The sequence below is a fragment of the Sphaeramia orbicularis genome, chromosome 10, assembly GCF_902148855.1.
Source record: "Sphaeramia orbicularis chromosome 10, fSphaOr1.1, whole genome shotgun sequence".
NCBI classification, from domain to species: domain Eukaryota; kingdom Metazoa; phylum Chordata; class Actinopteri; order Kurtiformes; family Apogonidae; genus Sphaeramia; species Sphaeramia orbicularis.
In genome coordinates, this window is record NC_043966.1 from 30,125,040 (window position 1) to 30,142,949 (window position 17,910).

Here is a 17,910-nt window from a genome sequence, read left to right on the forward strand (position 1 = left end):
CTTTAGGGGCAACAGTGTATTGCCTGGTAAAAAAAAAAAAAAAAATCTAAAATGCTCTTATCTTGAAATCACCATTGAAATAGTAGTGGCAAGTATTCACATGCCAGTTTATCTTAAGTAATGCGCTGGAAATGTGTCATGTCAAGTTTACTGAGGAAAATGGGCCTGTAAACCAAGTCACTGAATGGATATTGGTCGTTACAAGTATCAAAAAGTGTGTTTTTCATTTACAAATGAATGATGTATGATCTGTCGAACATTGTTAGAATTTAATTCCTAGATTTTATTCCTTTTTTTTTTTTTTTTTTAGATTTTATTCCTTTGATACTAAGAATAGAATGAGTGGCAAATTAACCCCCATCTGAGCTAGAAGTGACCCTTTTACTTCATTAATCCCTGCTCCTCACCATAATAACCTCTCACCCATTCTTTCAGTAACAACAGTATAAGTTAATGTTACCTGGCAACAGTAAACATCATACCCAAGTGCATAAAATTGCAAAATATAGCAGTTTCCCGTTCCATCTTATTTCATATTACATGTCCTGTCACTGATCTGCCATTTTTGAGAGGACACTGCACCATGTTCACAACACAGTTCACAAAATAAATACATACATAAATGTTTATATGGTCATAAGGAAATGGTCCAATTAGAAAAACAAGCCAGAGATAGATTACTCAAATAAGTTCTTCAGTGTGAAAACCCCTTGACTAACTTTTGCGGCGGGTGTATTATTTTTCCTCATTCTCAAGATGACAAATGAACTGCAAAAGAACGCACTAGAAGACACACCTCCGCCATGGGCCCACAGTATTCTAAGTCAATCAAACGCCCTTTTCCGTGATCCACGATCCAAGACTGCTGGATTTCCTCCATCATTTGGCACATTCCTCTTTGACCCATGTCCCGCCCTTCTGCCAAGTTGCATGGAAATTGGTGTGGTAACTTTTGCGCAATCACGTTGACAAACTTGTAAGGGTTGTTGAAAATATAATCTTACTGACCGGAGGAATTAAAGATTATAATGTGAGCTGTAAGAGAAAGGATTTATTATTATTATTATTATTATTATTATTATTATTATTATTATTATTATTATTATTATTATCTGAATGTCCCTACATGGCAGATATGTGAAAGACAACTATAACCTATAATCTAAAGACTCTGACGTTAACAGGTGGATGGACAAATAATGGCGTCACTTTGGCGCCTATCCAAAAATGTCAGACGGGGTGAACACCTGAAGGAAACGGGATCGGTGGTTAACAGGACTGGGGAGGTGGGGCGTCTGGAGGTGGGGCTGCTGGTTCTCCAGGAAACACCAGTTAAATGCTCAGTGGGAGTGTGCCGGAGTGTGCAGTTACCGTGGATTTAAGACGACAGAAGCAGAAGCATCTCTCCAACGTGAAAGTACCAGCGGGTTTCCTCAAGTTAAGACACAGCGTCGAACCGTGAGCCATGTGCGGTAAGGCTGCGTTTATGTGTAATGTTTTAGTTCAGGATGTCGCAGAGGTTAACGCGCATTACGCACGGTGTGTGTACTGACTGGATCCTGCAGAGGCACAGAAAAGAGAAACGATAAGACAGAAATACAAAGAAACGAGTTTGTTGAGCAAATGACAAATAACACTGTCACTAACTTAAATGTGTTTGTATGGTTTTTGCTGTGTGTTAATTTTAATGTTCACCAGTCTCATCTGTGTATTCTGGAAGAGTTTTACGCACAACTGCTACGTGTCAGTGCTTTCATTGGATTTTAAAGACAGAACGGGCAAAACCTACCGACCACAGAATAAAATTATTCACATATTTTTCGGATTCTTGACCCTGGCATGAGTCAAATCCATCCACTAATGCTAGTTTTTAAAAGATTAATTCTTGTCGCATCTTCTTGCATTTCTACACATGTGACCAGTCAACAGAGGGAACGTTTACAACCAAAGGTAAATCTTTAACAGTCTGTCGGCTTTGCCTGAAGGAAGAGGCCAAGGTTGTGGAAGTTTACCGCAGGCTGCTTACCTGGCGGATCCAACACTGCGCGCAATGTGCGCCTGTCAATGGCCAGCTGTGTGCGCACACGAGTGGAGCAGCGACATTCCTGAACAGACATGCACACAGCCAGCATTTGAATGCAACTATAATTAACCTCACTCTACAGGCTATACTACTAAATGTAATATATGAAGGCATCTTCGCCAGTAATGAATATAATTAAATTGTAATTTGATTCCATTTGAGTTTAGTTGCTCCTGTGAGTTAAATGTCATAAACCACCAAAAAAAAAAAAAAAAAAAAGAGTGGAATGAAGGATGATAGTTGACTTGTCCAACCAGCCATCACAGTCCTTAATGAACTATCAAGGAAAGACAGAAAGTGATGTAAATGCTGCACAAAACCCACACTGTTTATTCAACTATCCTCTTTTTCTAAAATAGATTCCTCCCTTAAAAAGATGCTTCTGTGTGTTTGGTTGTGTAAACTCTGCTTACAGAGTCAAGCATCTCAGAGGATTCAAGCTCTGTTTCTCTTTCTCCCTCTCTAAAAGGAATCTTTGCCTACCTGAATTACCGAGTGCCTCGCACCAGAAAGGAGATATTTGAGACGCTAGTGAAGGGACTGCAGAGACTGGAGTACAGAGGGTACGATTCAGCAGGTAAGACACTCAGCTTCACAGCTTTGCCATATGCCTTTTGCACACACGCACACGCACACGCACACACACACACACACACATACACACACACACACAAACACACACACACACACACAAACCTTGCACAAAAGCTAATAGTACTCCCAAACAGCACCTGTGTGTCAGCTGCTAAAAAATAAAACCTAGAATATATTAAAGTGTGCAAAACTTGAGTTGAGTTGCAGTTGTATTTTTTGTTATATTGGTCTCCTGTGTCTGTCTGTCTTGGATGATGGATCCCGGTCTGTTGCTCTGGGATTCCTTCTTTGTTTCTAATATTTTCTTTTTGGGGAGTATTTCTTTTGCAAATCAAGGATGTTGCAATAAAGGCTGTCACAGTTTATGAGGCTCTTAAACGTACAGTTTTGATTAGTGAGTCAAAATGAGAGTGTTGGGCACATACAGGTAAATTAATCATGATTACTAATAACCAGAGAATATGATAATTATATGCTCATTAAGAAAAGAATCCAAACAGATCGGTTTGATCGGTAACACCTAGAACAAAGGTACATTATCAATTATTTAAGTATAGCTAATTACGTGGCAGATTGTTCTGTCATGTGCTGTGTCTGATACCATTCACACGCTGATATGTATACACAAGCATCAGACACACACACCCATAAACTTCATATTTGCTTTTCCAATTTGAGCCGGATGAAGCCACAGAACAGTCTCTGGCACCTGACATGCTGTGGTATTAAATACTGGATCACATGTGTGCACAAATTAAAGTCTCTAATATCTCTTCCTGAAAGGTGATATAGTGGACTTTTATTCTTTGCCCATTGTGTGTTTGTTGTATGACACTATAGGACCAGATGTTTTACTCATATGTTTGCAGGCATTGCTGTAGATGGCAATAGCAAGACCACCACTGACATCAACAGCAACACCATCTGTTTGATCAAGAAGAAGGGGAAGGTGAAGGCTCTGGATGAGGAGCTTTACAGTAAGTTACAGAATCTGTTGGGAAAAGCCTGTTCATCAGTGCTTTTTTTATATATAAACCCCTCATTGTTAATACTCTTGAATGCCTTCCATATATATCTACTGAATACCAACCTCCGTGCACGACTGAATGTGTTGTGTCATTTTAGTGTTAGTAAAGGAACTGGTGTTGTGTTTTGCTTTTGCAGAGAAAGACTCACTGGACCTGGATGAGGAGCTGTGCACACATTTTGGCCTCGCTCACACTCGCTGGGCCACACATGGAGAGCCCAGCGCTGTCAACAGCCACCCCCATCGCTCTGACAAGGATAATGGTAATAAGTACTAATGTGGCTACTTGCATGTTCATACACTCATTTATTTACAGCACACACTATAAATGCTCACTCCTATGTTTAAAATAGAACTGGTTTTAATTACTTCTAGGTCAGACTGTAATGATAGTTTATGTGTAATTTTTTAACATCAATTAGAATTTAGATGACATACAGTATGTACTATGACAAACCCTGAGGCACCTATTGTACATACATCTTCTTTCATTAAGGTGCTTCATTCATGGGTGTGTCCACAATGTAGCTTGGCTCAGCTCAGGATATGCATCCTCTTAAAATGCACTTGGAGGGCTAATCACATAAAAGGACAAAATTAGCCTGTTATAATAATTATTGTATCCACTATTATATTATTTGTACTTTTTGTTACCTCCGCCAAGGAACGGCGGAGGTTATGTTTTCATCGGGGTTTGTCTGTTTGTTTGTTAGCAAGATAACTCAAAAAGTTATGGATGGATTTTCATGCCATTTTCAGGAAATGTTCATACTAGCACAAGGAACAAATGATAAAAATTTTTGTGGTGATGGGGGTGGCTGATCTGCCTTGGCGGAGGTCTGCACTCTCTGAGTGCTTTTCTAGTTGTATGTGTTTTCTTGCATTGTTCTGTTCTTCCACATTACTATGACAGCTCTATGTTGCAGTTGCTCAGTGATAAGTAAATTTGAACTTCCAAGAGCAACACTCAATAAAAACAATAACTTGCTGCACAACAGATTGCAGGTGTGGTATAAATTATAGTGTTCTTTTAACTCACTGTATGTGCAATATTATAGATGAAAATGTAGATATGTGTCATCCACACACCTGCTGGTGGCTTTTCAGCAGCTGAACCATTCAACAGCATTTCACCTCTTTTCTAATCTTTACCAAAAATCTGTGCTTTTACAGAGTTTGTTGTCATCCACAATGGCATCATCACCAACTACAAAGAGCTGAAGGAGTACCTGGTAAGTCATACGATTATCAGGAGTCAACCCTGTAGAAATAAGAAACTACTTGAACTAAATTCCATTCTGTGTAACTTTTAAAAATAATAATTTCCCCATCTACTTATAATGGGCGAAATTTCAAATGTCTGTAGCAGCAAAACTGTTGGTTGAATTCATACCAAACTGGTTTTATGGATTGCCAGTGACCCAGAATAGGTGTCATTACATTTTGGGAAAAGTAGGTCAAACTTCAAATTTTTGATGAATTTTTAAAGTCTTTTTTTCCCTATTTAGTTATAATGGGCAAAATTTCAAATGTCTATAAAAACATCAATTTTGTTTCAATTTACTTCAAACTTGGCACTTATATGGAGGCAATTGATATGCTGACATTAGCACATGCTGACATGATGATATCAGCTGGATAGATGTGTATCTGGGACTCGGTATGTAATCGTTGCACCTAGTCAAAGGTGGTTACTGATGTGTATAAATGGGAAAAAAAGAGGAATGTGTCTGAAAACACAAATTATTCCAACTTTATGTACAACAGTAAAGAACATTATCTTATTTTTCTTTTTTTTTAAGAACAAATTTCAATCAGTACTGCTCATGTATTATACTGACCCTTATATAGAGCCTCAGGGAGATAATTATTTTGCCCAGTCAAATAAAATATTACATTAAAACTGAATATTACATGAACTAACACAATCAGTACAGTCTGCTTAAACCAGATCAGTTCAGCTGAGGTCACTGCAAGTTATTTGTTCACAGATTTTATCATGGAGCTAAAACCAGTTCCTTTAAATAAACATTCATGTCATCGGTATTATGATTATGACTTGGTACACCATTCTTCATTGTCTTTTCTGCTAAGGCCACTCTGGTGACAAAACCAGGGTTGAAGTGTTCTTAAAGTTACATAAAATTATCCAACAGCAGTTCAGTGCAATCTCTTCCACAACGTGCTACAAAACTAAAAACTCCTTTGTCCCCCGAGCCATTAAACTGTACAACTCTTCACTTGGTGGGAGGGGGAGGAGTAGCAGGAGGACAGAAGAGGCTGACAGGTGTACACCTGAAGGCTGAGACAGAGCACTGGACATTTAGATACCTCTGCTCAGTGGGACTGTGCAGTCCTGTGGTGCAATGTTGTTTATGTTGTTTGTTGTTTATTCCAGTATGTGTTGTTTGTCGTTGTTTTCTTACCACTGCTTCTTTTTTCAGTAATCACTGGTAGCTTTGCTATTTTGTGTGTGTGTTTGTGTGTGTGTGTGTGTGTGTGTGTATACCAAAGGATCAACAAAGTTCTATCTAATCTAATCTAATCTAGCCTAATCTGCATTTTATCTCATCACCGACTTCAGATCACCAAAGGATATGAGTTTGAGTCAGAGACGGACACAGAAGTGATCCCCAAACTGATCAAGTATGTTTATGACAACCGAGAAAACGACAGCATCACCTTCTCCACGTTGGTAGAGAGAGTAATCCAGCAGCTGGTGAGTACATGTCTATGCCACAAAAAACACTCTTTACCCAAACCAATGCAGATACCCTCAGAAAACTAGTTTCATTTTCATCAATGTGAAGTCAGGTGAGACACACAGTGTATTTCCTGGTTGTTTGCTCTATATTAAGAAATGGAAAGTTTTGACAATCAGCTTCCTGGTTACTATGGAGGACAGCGCCATGTTATTCAGCGTCATAAAATGTGTCATTGACTGGTCATGCACACTCGTGTGTTTTTTCTTACTTTACACCATCTTAAACTACTTTTCCTCCATGAAAACACTGTACACATCACAAAAACAGTCTCTATGGCAACCACTTTAACAGCATCACAAGTGACATCATTTGCTTGAAGTCTTTTTTTTTCTTAACGTGCGATGGAGCAATGCCTTTTTCCATTGTCCGATGACACAACTTCAGACGTCCTCACTCTGAGTCTCCTGAGTATAAATGAGCAGGTAAAAGATGCTGGATTTGGAAATAGGAACCACATAGTTGGACCCTTGACACCCTTGAGTCCCACACATACCGGCCCACTTTCAACACTACACTCAGGAACGCAGCCAGTCGTGCTTTTACCCACCACAGGCAGCATTGCAGTCACTGCTTTCGAAACACAGCTGATGTTATACAATAGAGGTCTTATTTCCCATAAGCCCCCTCGTACCCCACTCTTCCCCCATCATTCACCCACACCCTCTCTACAACTGCCAAAGCCCACAGGAATGGACCACAGATGAAATGTTTGTTTGTGTTCAGAAAACGTTTACTCTGTCAAACTCCACTTGTAGCTGTAAATGTATGCACTTTAAATATTATTTTTTGGATTGTTTGCCCTCCACTTCCTTTTCCTTGGTGTATTTCCAGTCTTCCATCACACTAACGTAAACTCTGTGTCTTTATGTCGCAGGAGGGGGCCTTCGCTCTGGTATTTAAAAGCCGTCATTTCCCTGGGGAGGCTGTGTCCACCAGGTTAGTATGCACACAGTCACACATGTACACACACACTCAATGCTTTGACATTTCACTTTCTAATTACGACCCCGTATCTCTGCAGTGGTTGGGTCTCACTGGAGATGAGTCATCTCAGTTACAGCCACTATGAAGCAATCCCGAGTATGGTTTTTCGGGAGATTCTTTTGATTCACTCATTGTGGCTAACGTTCATTACATTTCGCATGTTATGACGCTGACATGTGCCGCTTACGATAATTGGTGATTATACTGTTTGTGCGTATATGTGTGTAAATTCCCGTCCGGCCTCATGTGTCAGGCTTATCAGCGTTTGAAGACCCAGGCAGTGAGGCAGCAGAGCAGAGGTTGAATTCAGGTTCCCCACGTCTCTCTCTCTCTCTCTCTCTCTCTCTCTCTCTCTCTCTCTCTTCTCTTCTCTTCTCTCTCTCTCTCTCTCTCTCTCTCTCTCTCTCTCTCTCTCTCTCTCTCTCTCTCTCTCTCTCTCTCACCAGGCTTCTGCATTTGCTGGCCATACGCCGGCCTCTGTGACTCATTAACAGAGAGAGACTTGAGAGTTTCCTGTTTCAGCTCCGGGAAGTGCCCCTGCCAGCAAGACTCCTTGTTAATCACCTCTCATCATTTTATTTTATTTTATACCTTTTCTTGTTCATTGAGCTGTCATGGATCAGGGAAGGGGAGCCTTTGTTGGCGCGCAGGAGAGAGACAGATTAGGGAGAGGAAAAGGAGGAGGGCAGAAGGGCAATGAAATGAACACAGATAAGTGGGTTGTAACTTATGCAAACTGGTTGCTTGGCAGTGTGAGTAGGGCTCACAAGACTATTGCTTGGCACACCTGCTAATAAATTCAGATAAGTGTATCACCACAATGATCCTTTAACCTGCTGGACTTGATATAGATGAAAGTTGGACAGGCAGACCGCGCTTTGCGAAAAGACTACTACTTTTTACTGTAATTGATCGGAATTGTCTCACAGATGGACGGATGTTAGCAATTATCCACTGATGCAAGCCATGACCCACCCTTTGTTGTCAAGGATTAACCTCCTGGCAGGACCTTTACTTTCAATTCTCAGCTTTTCAAGCATAAACTTCTATGTCTTTTATTCTTTTTACCACACTTCCTCTTACTTGGACCTACTTTTTCTTCACCCTTCCATTCATCCCATCTCTCCCTCCCTCAGGGTAAATATTGTATTGGATAGCAACCACATGTTTCTGTTTGCAAGCCTCCCATTTCAAGACCCACACCCCTTAAAACGACTAACTGTCTTACGTCAGCATTGCCGAGCCCCAGAGACATCTATGCTAGAGGAAAAAAAAAAAAAAACAAGGGATTCGAGAAAGGAAAAGGAGACAGAATGACAATAAGAAGAGGCATTTTGCAGATAATAGTCCAATACACACCATGTTTACAGTATATTTCCACTGTTATTGCAGTACAGATAACAGTTTGATGTTTCCTCACACCCTGACCTATTATTAAGTCTGTGTGTTGTTGCATAAAAAGTCAATAAAGCCGACATAAAGTAAGCCAATAGTCAAGGTTTTCAGGAAATGTCAGCAAATCCTTGATGTAGGACCATTTTAGCTGTTTAATGCTCAAGATTAGAAAAGATTTGGAATAAGTGGAAAAAGTCTGGACCACTGCATGGAATAAGAACAAAGCGATCATATGGAGAGCCAACGAACTTTGTTTTGTCTGTGATAATACAGCGGAATAGGATCGCAGATTTCCAAAGTGTATTTCCAGAGTGTATTTGAGTTGTTGTGTGTTCACAGAGCTTATAACCCACACTTTTTCTTCTCCTCCTTCCTTTCTGCTTGCTTCATTCTTGTCTCGGCAGGAGGGGAAGTCCGTTGCTCATTGGTGTGCGAAGTGAGCATGAGCTGTCAACCGAACACATCCCTGTCCAGTACAACACTGGTGAGCTGTGTTCCTCTCCCTATTTGCCACTATCCATTTACAGTACACTGTACCCTAAACCTCCGCCTAAATGCACTCTCACATTGACACCGTCTGAAAGTACACATTCCCACCACAGAAAGCTATAGATGTGACATTTAATAGACACCAAAGAGAGTTTTCACAATGAATTCAGAATACATTATAATTGATGTGATCTGCTCTAAAACCAGTTTTAATCTTAAAAATAATAAAGTGTGCCACATCAACAATCTCTGTCACTACACTTTCTATTTATTTCGGTAAGTGTTTCCTAAATAAATGAAAACAGAAATGTATTATTGCATTAGGATGTTGAGTGTAGGATTAAATAAACTATACAGCGCTTAGATTCTTGGGAAACAACATGTCACAAAATGGCCTTCGAATGTGTGTCTCACTGATATGTTTTTGATTTTTTTTTCTGGAAAACAAAGGAGCTCTGTGGCATTGATAAATGACTTACAGTATATTAGCCCTTAGCTACAAAGTATTAGCATGAAATCCACAAGTGTAAATATAAGAATAGAATGTTGGTTTTAGTCTTTTCATATGATTTCCTCATTATAAGAAACTGCTATGGTTTAATCAGACTTATCTCCACTGGGCTGTTATTGTGGTACAGGGTGTACAGACTAATACATCCTGAAATGTTCAGATGCGTAAATCACTGAATCATCCTAAGCATGTGCCATATCAAAGGAACCTTATCTCTTCATTTTCTCACTGGGCTTAAGCATAGGATCACACTAACTACTGGTTTTCTCCATATGTGCAGCAAATCCCCATAATTCTGTCAAAATGATTCTGTTGGCTAACTGCAGAAATACTAAAAGATGTTTTCTGTTTTTTATTGTGCAATAATTACATTGAAAAACTTTCCTAGAAAGACATTTTCTTTCATAACTGCCAGGAGTTTCTTTGAATATTTTCAGGGCACTAGTGTTTTGGAAACTCAATCAGCTGCTTTTAGCAAGGAATGTGATTCCCTTGTGCAAAAGAGACAGAGTCATAGATTTTCTTACGCTGGCAGAATTTACAGTGAAAGCGTGCTTGTTTTGTTGTCCTTTTTCTGTTTGAACAATACTTAGTGCTGTGCCTTAACTGTCTTATCTGTTTGCTTAAAATTTATGGTTCTAATTGTTCAAGTAAGACCAGACCAAAGTCCAAGTGTTAGGTGGTCCAGGCCCAGCAGAGAATTAAATAGGGTGTGACTTGTTTATGTCTGAAAAAGACTTTTCTTTTAGTAAATGTATTCAGTATTAGCTGTATTTCAACACCTCACATTAAACTAATTAATCATCATGACAGGAGATCTGCCACGTATGACCACCTTCAGTCAGCTATCTCACAAAAAGATCACTTTGAAATTTTAAATCAGATGTCAAAGCCACAAAAAAAAAAATCAGATCTTACTGCAGAACCAAATGCACAGCATGGTAAATCAGTTTCCATGGTGGAAATCTGACAACATCTGGGACTTCAGAGGAAGGCAACGAGTAATGTACATCTTGGTTGTTTTAGTCACTGAAAGTTACTGTGCGACCCATGACCCTTGACCTCTGACTTTTGACCCCACAAGCTCGCTTCAAGGATGGACTCCAGGAGAAGAACAACCATAATCGGCCTGACTGCTCCAATACTATCAACTCTGTGGGGGAAGGCAGGGCTGTGGAGTTTTACTTTGCCTCTGATGCCAGGTAAGACAACACTTAATACAGGCAGCCCTATGTCAACAAATTAATGATTTTATATGATGGATAAACAAAAAAATTATGTAAGTGCTTATATAAAACACCCTTTCATCAATTTCACCATCCTACTTGTAGATAACATTGTGTGTTTATCTGTCTTGGTCTCTGTGTTTGTCCGGACAAACAGCGCTATCATCGAACACACAAACAAGGTGTTGTACCTGGAGGATGATGACATTGCGGTGGTGTTGAAGGGGGAACTGTCCATCCACAGGATCAACCGGCAGGCCGGTGAGGATCCAGTCAGGGCCATCCAGACCCTGCAGATGGAACTGCAACAGATCATGAAAGGTCAGATAGTGGTTCTTATTTAACTCTTTTTTTTTTTTTTTTTTTTTCTTTAAATATTTAGATTACCTAAACATACCAGCGATTACAGATCTTGAAGACCATTAGAAGCCTGAAGACTCAACATAAACTTGCAGTATACATGTGTAGGCTTGTGCTTGCTCGCCCCCTGCTGGCTGCATGTGATACCATAATATTACCTAGATTTTTCCTCACAGACCTCTGTCGTTTCTGTTATTTACTGTGAGAAAAGGCTTGGTGTGGGTGTGATGATCAGAGTGTTGATCAAAGAATGTAAAGGGCTTTCTCCTCCATTTTCAGGAAATTTTGATGCCTTCATGCAAAAGGAGATCTTCGAGCAGCCAGACTCAGTGGTGAACACTATGAGGGGCAGGATTTGTTTTGAGACCAATACAGGTTAGTAGTTTTTTTTTTTTTTTATAATATAACCTACAGCCATTAAGGATTAAGAATACCTCAAATACTTTTTTATTCACCCATTCCTAAAATTAAGATGTAATTAATATCATTAATTCAGCATATTCAGATTCCTTATTCAGCCTCTTCATAGAGAATCTGTGCTGTGTATACTACAGCCAATTTCGAAAAGAGAAACTACTAAGAGACTAAGAGCTACATAAATTCATTTGTAGCTACATCTTAAGTATCAATATACAGTATATATATTTAGAGACATTTTCTATTTGACTATTCTGATTCAGTTGCTAAATTTGACAAACCTAAACATGTAAGGCTTGTTCATGGGTAATATTCATGTTAATATTCATGCACTAGTAGATGCAGTATGAAGGGTTAACATGCGGCTTTGTTGTCTGTCTCCTCAGTGATTCTTGGTGGTTTGAAGGATCACCTGAAAGAAATCAAACGCTGCAGACGACTTATCATGATCGGCTGTGGCACAAGCTTCCACGCTGCAGTAGCTGTGAGTAAAGTCACTAAAAACTGATCTGATCTGATAATGGCTGATCTGATAAAAGGACGGAGTGTAAAATTGGATGTTCCTGTTTGTGAGTACTCTGTGTTTAGGAGTAGTAATGGTAATGATGATGTTTCACTCGTCTTCAGACCAGACAGATCCTGGAGGAGCTGACAGAGCTGCCTGTCATGGTGGAACTGGCAAGTGACTTCCTTGACCGAAACACACCAGTGTTCAGAGACGACGTCTGCTTCTTCATCAGCCAATCAGGTGACACCCCAAAAACAAAACACAAAATTCACCTATATTATACTATACTATATTATCATTTTATTTCTTGGGTTGCCTTCATTGTGGTCAGATATGATGTTTTAGTCTTTCTTTTTAACCCCATTAGGAGAAACAGCCGACACCTTGATGGCACTGCGCTACTGCAAGGCCCGTGGCGCTCTAACAGTCGGTATAACCAACACAGTGGGCAGCTCCATTTGTAGAGAAACAGACTGCGGGGTCCACATCAATGCTGGGCCTGAGATAGGAGTAGCAAGCACTAAGGTAAGAATTCAAACCAATCATCAAACTGCTTTCCCAAATGGTGAATTTCACAGCACTGTGCACTGATACTAGAAACACTTTATACAAAACAGGAGCATGTTTTTCATACATAATATACTGTGGCCTGTCCTGCAGTATCACCATTACTTTGCATAGAATTTGACAATAAAATATATCTTTGTTCATGCCGACACTGCCTGGCATTATGAATGTTTCTTGTGTTTGCGATTCAGGCCTATACCAGTCAGTTTGTGGCCCTCATCATGTTTGGTCTGATGATGAGTGAGGACAGGCTCTCCCTCCAGAAAAGACGATTGGAGATCATCAGTGGCCTCAAGGCACTACCAGGTCAGTCATCCCACACACACATGAATAAATCACTGATAAATGCCATTTGAGTGTCCAACATGAGCACAGAGGATGCAAACTGATATATGTTTGACTGTGTATCTCAAATTTTAGAAAAGAAATGATCATATTATTAATATGTTTTGTATTTCATTAACCTTGACTCCTATACCTCGTCTTTTAACTTCCATAGAACTGACAAAGAAGGTATTGTCCCTGGATGGCAAAATCAAGGAAATCGCCAATGAACTGTATCAGCAGAAGTCCCTCCTGGTCATGGGCCGAGGCTTCAATTATGCCACCTGCCTAGAGGGGGCGCTGGTGAGTTTAGAATCCAGACCACAGAACCAGAATGGTGTGCATCTTCTTTGCATGTTAACAAAAATGTTAGGTCCTCGGTGGCCATGATAATTGTTATATAATGTGTTGAACTGGTTCTTGTTATAATAATTTTTTTTTCTTATACAGAAAATCAAAGAAATCACCTACATGCACTCAGAGGGCATCTTGGCCGGTGAGCTAAAGCATGGTCCTCTGGCCCTCATAGACAAACACATGCCAGTCATCATGATCATCATGAAAGATGCCTGCTACACTAAGTGCCAGAACGCTCTACAACAAGTCACTGCCAGAGCGGTAGGTCCAAGGAAAACACATATTTTATAATAACCATTCCTGCCTCTTGGCTTTGTTTTCAGGCTTTAGAAAATCAAACCCATGATGCAAGACTTTGGCAAGGCACAGGTCTTTTCAGTAAGGGAGAGTATAAAAATGACCACTGTGTCATTGGAAAGGTTTCACTTCATCAGAGATCGTAGTTACATCTGCAGGAACTCAGTTTGTTCTTCATGAACTTCAATGAATATTAAAATTAAAAGTTGGTTAGTTGTAGATGTGAAAAATGATAGGTCATTAATGAGAAAAGTACGTTCATATACAGGGTGAGTAAAAAGTAACTAGGCATTAAAAATTGGTAATAAAATCAATATTCCTATTACAAATTTATTGAAACAAATGACACATGATCTTTATTACATGGGAAAATGAAAGCAAATCTTCATATTTCAATGTAAGCACCGGTGGCATCAACCAGCTTCCTCAAACGGCCAGGGATGGAATGAACAACCTTCTGAAGGACGTCATCTGGGATATCACTGAGATCCTCCTGAATCCGTGTCTCCAAGAAATAAGACAATGAGAAAATAAGAAATCTCCACTAGTGTTGTCTGTTTAAAAAATATTTTTGTCATGACTTCAGTGATACTAAAAATTCTATAAGCAATTTCTAATGCCTGGTTACTTTTCACCCACCGTGTATTAAGAGGGGTCCTGGAGGGTGTGATAGGAAAGACCTTATTTCTGTAGATGCATTTTATAGACACTAATTAAAATGTTATGCTATTACAGCTATTTTGCCATGTTACTTTGTTCTGAGTCCTGTTTTAACATGTGCACAGTTCATGTCAATACAGTGAGTCTCAGGTCTTTAGATAATATTCCTGTGTCTGTACAAAAATGGCGTGAATGAGGCGATACTCTGCTCACTGTTCTGTAACAAAACACTGCTTATCATTGTTAAATTACAGTGCATTAATCTTAGTTCAGAACCAGAATATAAATGATGGAAATGTGTAATATGCATTGTAGATGGACCAGTCCATTCTTCAATAATGCACTAGCAAAAGCAACATCAGCTTGCTAACTGTGATTTTGGTTTTACTTTTATTCATGGTGGCAGACTATGGTGTTACATTGTCTATTTTTTCTGTCTTTATATATGGTCTATGGTTAGGAGTGGATGAGTATTTTCACATTCTAGCATTTTTGTCCCTAACTCATGCAAACGCTGCAGTTTAAGAGCATTGGAATGAACTTTGTAAATCATCAGCAGGGGTTCAGATTATGTAGAAAATGTATAATTTAGTCATAGCTGTTTGACATGGAAGTGAATCTGATATCTAAATATTAGTATTTGTGCTTTTTTCTCCATCAGGGTCGACCCATCATCCTGTGTTGTCAGGATGACCCTGAAGTGACTAAGAATGCCTACCAGACCATCGAGCTGCCACAGACTGTGGACTGTCTGCAGGGCATCCTCAGTGTCATCCCCCTGCAGCTCCTGTCATTCCACTTGGCTGTCCTGAGAGGATATGATGTAAGTGTAACACATTTTTTATGATGTAACATGTGCGTGTCGTGTTTCAGTTTGTAAAATAAAAAAAGCAGGATTTATGTAATGTTCCAGTTTCTAACCTATTTTGCAGAGACAACATAGAGTAAATGCTTATGATGAATTTGTCAATGTTATTTTATCTGTCAATATTAAATTATAATATCCATATTGCCCACCCCAAAAATTCAGTCTAAACTAGTTAAGGATATAAAACTGTGTTTTTTTTTATATTTCATATAAGGCATTTTATTCAGTCATTAATCACAGGTAATTTGCTCTCACAAACTGTTTACTCTTTTTCCAGGTTGACTGTCCCAGAAACCTGGCCAAGTCTGTGACTGTGGAATAATAACAGTTGACAAAGCACAAGAGGAAAGAGCAGTAGTGCATAGAGTTAAAGTGCAATTAAATATGCAGTGTGTGTGTGTGTGTGTGTGTGTGTGTGTGTGTGTGCATGTGCATGCATGTGTGTGTGAAGTATAGAGTTGTGTCTATGTGTGTGTAGATGAGGGTGTAAGTGGGAGAATGTGACAGAGGGCACAATGACATTTTAATAAAAGAAAAATGTGAAGTCGGACCAATACACTGCCAGAACCGTTGAGGCCACGTGGAACAATCTCTGAAAGTAAATTCCACATTACCAAAGCAACATACTGTGCCTTACTTCTCTTTTGAGTTGAGCCAAAACATTCAGCGGCAAAAGCAGTTTTACGGTATATTGAAGTCTTTGCAGTTGTGCAATAGAAGAACCAAATGTGCATTAAGAATGTACACAATGATAAGTGAAGTAATTCCTGTCATGACTGTTTTTAATTTTCTTTTATCCACTGGGCGGCTTTTATTTACATGTATTTTGCAAAACAAAAAATGTAGGATTTACTGACTTATTTTTCTGTGGTTTCTAAATCTAATTACATATGTATTGCACATGCATACAATCACTGTGCCTTATCCTTAATGTTTTGAGCAGTCTGTAAGAGAATCCACCTAAAGGAAGGTCTTTTATCTAGTTTCCACATTATTACTTGATTTTTCTTGATATGTTTCTACTCCATGTAGTATTTCACTTTAATTTAAAACATGTCTGTTCTGTTTGACAGAATTGTGTTTTTTAAGTCAGTACATGTGAAAACGTAAGATTTTTTTTTTTTTTTTGACAGATCTCTTATTTACGTATTGCCATTACAGAGGACAGTCTTTACATAGAAACAATAGAATTATTTAAGGAACATCCAACTGCAAAAGAAAAAAATGTGCTGACTTTTAATTATGCTTTTATTTGGTCTGCCATTTTTAAGGGTTTATCATAATAATATTCTGTATTTATCTGATTTTTATTTTATAGGGGTAAAGAGTGGGAATGATTTTTTTTTATCTGTTATATGATTGTACATTATATTTTATGTTTTATAGATATTAACAGGCACTCTCAATCAATAAATATGAATCATTGTATTCTATGTCTTGTTTTCTTTCTTTCTTTCCTTCTTTTTTGTGCTCTTTAAAATTTACATTTTTGTTTACTTATGTTAAGTATTAATGTGAGTTCTATTTAAACCCATTTGTTCAGTTTTCATTTGGGCTAAATTGTGATAGCAGTTTCTTGGTGAGAGCAGGTCACTTTAATTTTTCATCATTTTCACGACAAACTCTTTGTAGCTTGAGAAAAGAAACTTCTGTTTTTGAACAATTTAGTATATTTCATTCATAAAATAAAATAAAAATACAAAAAAAGAAACTTTGGTTTTACGTGTCAGCAAAATGTTCACATCATGAATGTAAAAAGCAGAAAGAACAATTCCTCAATTTCCTGAGGGTTTTGCCCAAAGAATCCATAAAGTTCTATCTAATCTAATCTAATTTTATATTTTCTGCCCTTCTTTAACAAAATACTTGTGTATCTACAAGCAGTAATTTCAAACAGAAGTGTTAAATCAAATCTCTTAATAGCCTATAATATCTTCCATTACTTACTGCTGTAATTAATCATTTACAATTCAGCATAGTCAAAGACATCATTACATTCAACACTGTTTCCAGACCACCAAAGGCTCTTTATGAGCTGAATTCTTTTGTATCTTTGTTGAGACTGCTCTATAAATTCATCTCATTTTCTGAGAAACACCATTCATCACTTTGGTTCTGAATCTGGGTTTCTTAAAGACCTCTGTTTTAGGTTGCAGGGCCTTAATCTTGTCCCAAACCTTTCCTGAATATTTATTGGAAATGTTTTATTCTACACTTTATACTGAATTAAATCATGACATTTCAATACATTAAACTGAATGAATAATGGGTTGGAGGGATTTCTATTGATGATTCTCAGAGTGCTTTTCTGTAAAATGAATACACTGGTCTACAATTTTATTTATTTATTTTAGAAATTATCTGTCTCTGAGATTAAATGTGCTAAACCTTACATACTTTAATAAGATGAACTGGAAACCAAATTTAAACAAGGCAACCAGCATTATAAACTTAATTTTTCCTCTTTATTAGTGACTA

The 17,910-nt window shown here is 38.4% G+C and overlaps 1 protein-coding gene across 3 annotated transcripts; it reads left to right on the plus strand.

The window, feature by feature from the left end:
• The first annotated feature begins 1,314 nt into the window (after positions 1-1,314).
• On the plus strand, positions 1,315-16,865 carry gfpt2 (glutamine-fructose-6-phosphate transaminase 2). 3 transcript variants are annotated; one of them, XR_003936421.1, is made up of 20 exons: positions 1,315-1,472; positions 2,553-2,660; positions 3,547-3,654; positions 3,842-3,967; positions 4,878-4,936; positions 6,289-6,423; positions 7,344-7,405; positions 9,253-9,332; positions 10,933-11,050; positions 11,232-11,395; positions 11,714-11,809; positions 12,238-12,335; positions 12,479-12,599; positions 12,727-12,884; positions 13,118-13,232; positions 13,426-13,553; positions 13,701-13,868; positions 15,226-15,387; positions 15,710-15,853; positions 15,911-16,865. XR_003936421.1 is itself a non-coding variant. In XM_030145373.1 (19 exons), the coding sequence occupies exons 1-19, from the start codon at positions 1,466-1,468 to the stop codon at positions 15,752-15,754; spliced, it is 2,058 nt and encodes a 685-aa protein (XP_030001233.1). In that variant the 5' UTR covers positions 1,315-1,465; the 3' UTR covers positions 15,755-16,865. The 3 variants fall into 3 exon arrangements, 2 of the variants coding, with proteins under 2 accessions (XP_030001233.1, XP_030001234.1); XM_030145373.1 differs by having other exon boundaries at positions 15,710-16,865; XM_030145374.1 differs by having other exon boundaries at positions 13,701-13,865; positions 15,223-15,387; positions 15,710-16,865.
• Positions 16,866-17,910: the final 1,045 nt, after the last annotated feature.

Excerpts from the sequence above, each read along its gene's own strand:
- gfpt2 (XM_030145373.1), top strand. Across the intron at positions 3,655-3,841 it reads TCTGGATGAGGAGCTTTACA|AGAAAGACTCACTGGACCTG; the intron begins GTAAGTTACAGA and ends TTGCTTTTGCAG. Across the intron at positions 7,406-9,252 it reads GGGGAGGCTGTGTCCACCAG|GAGGGGAAGTCCGTTGCTCA; the intron begins GTTAGTATGCAC and ends TTGTCTCGGCAG.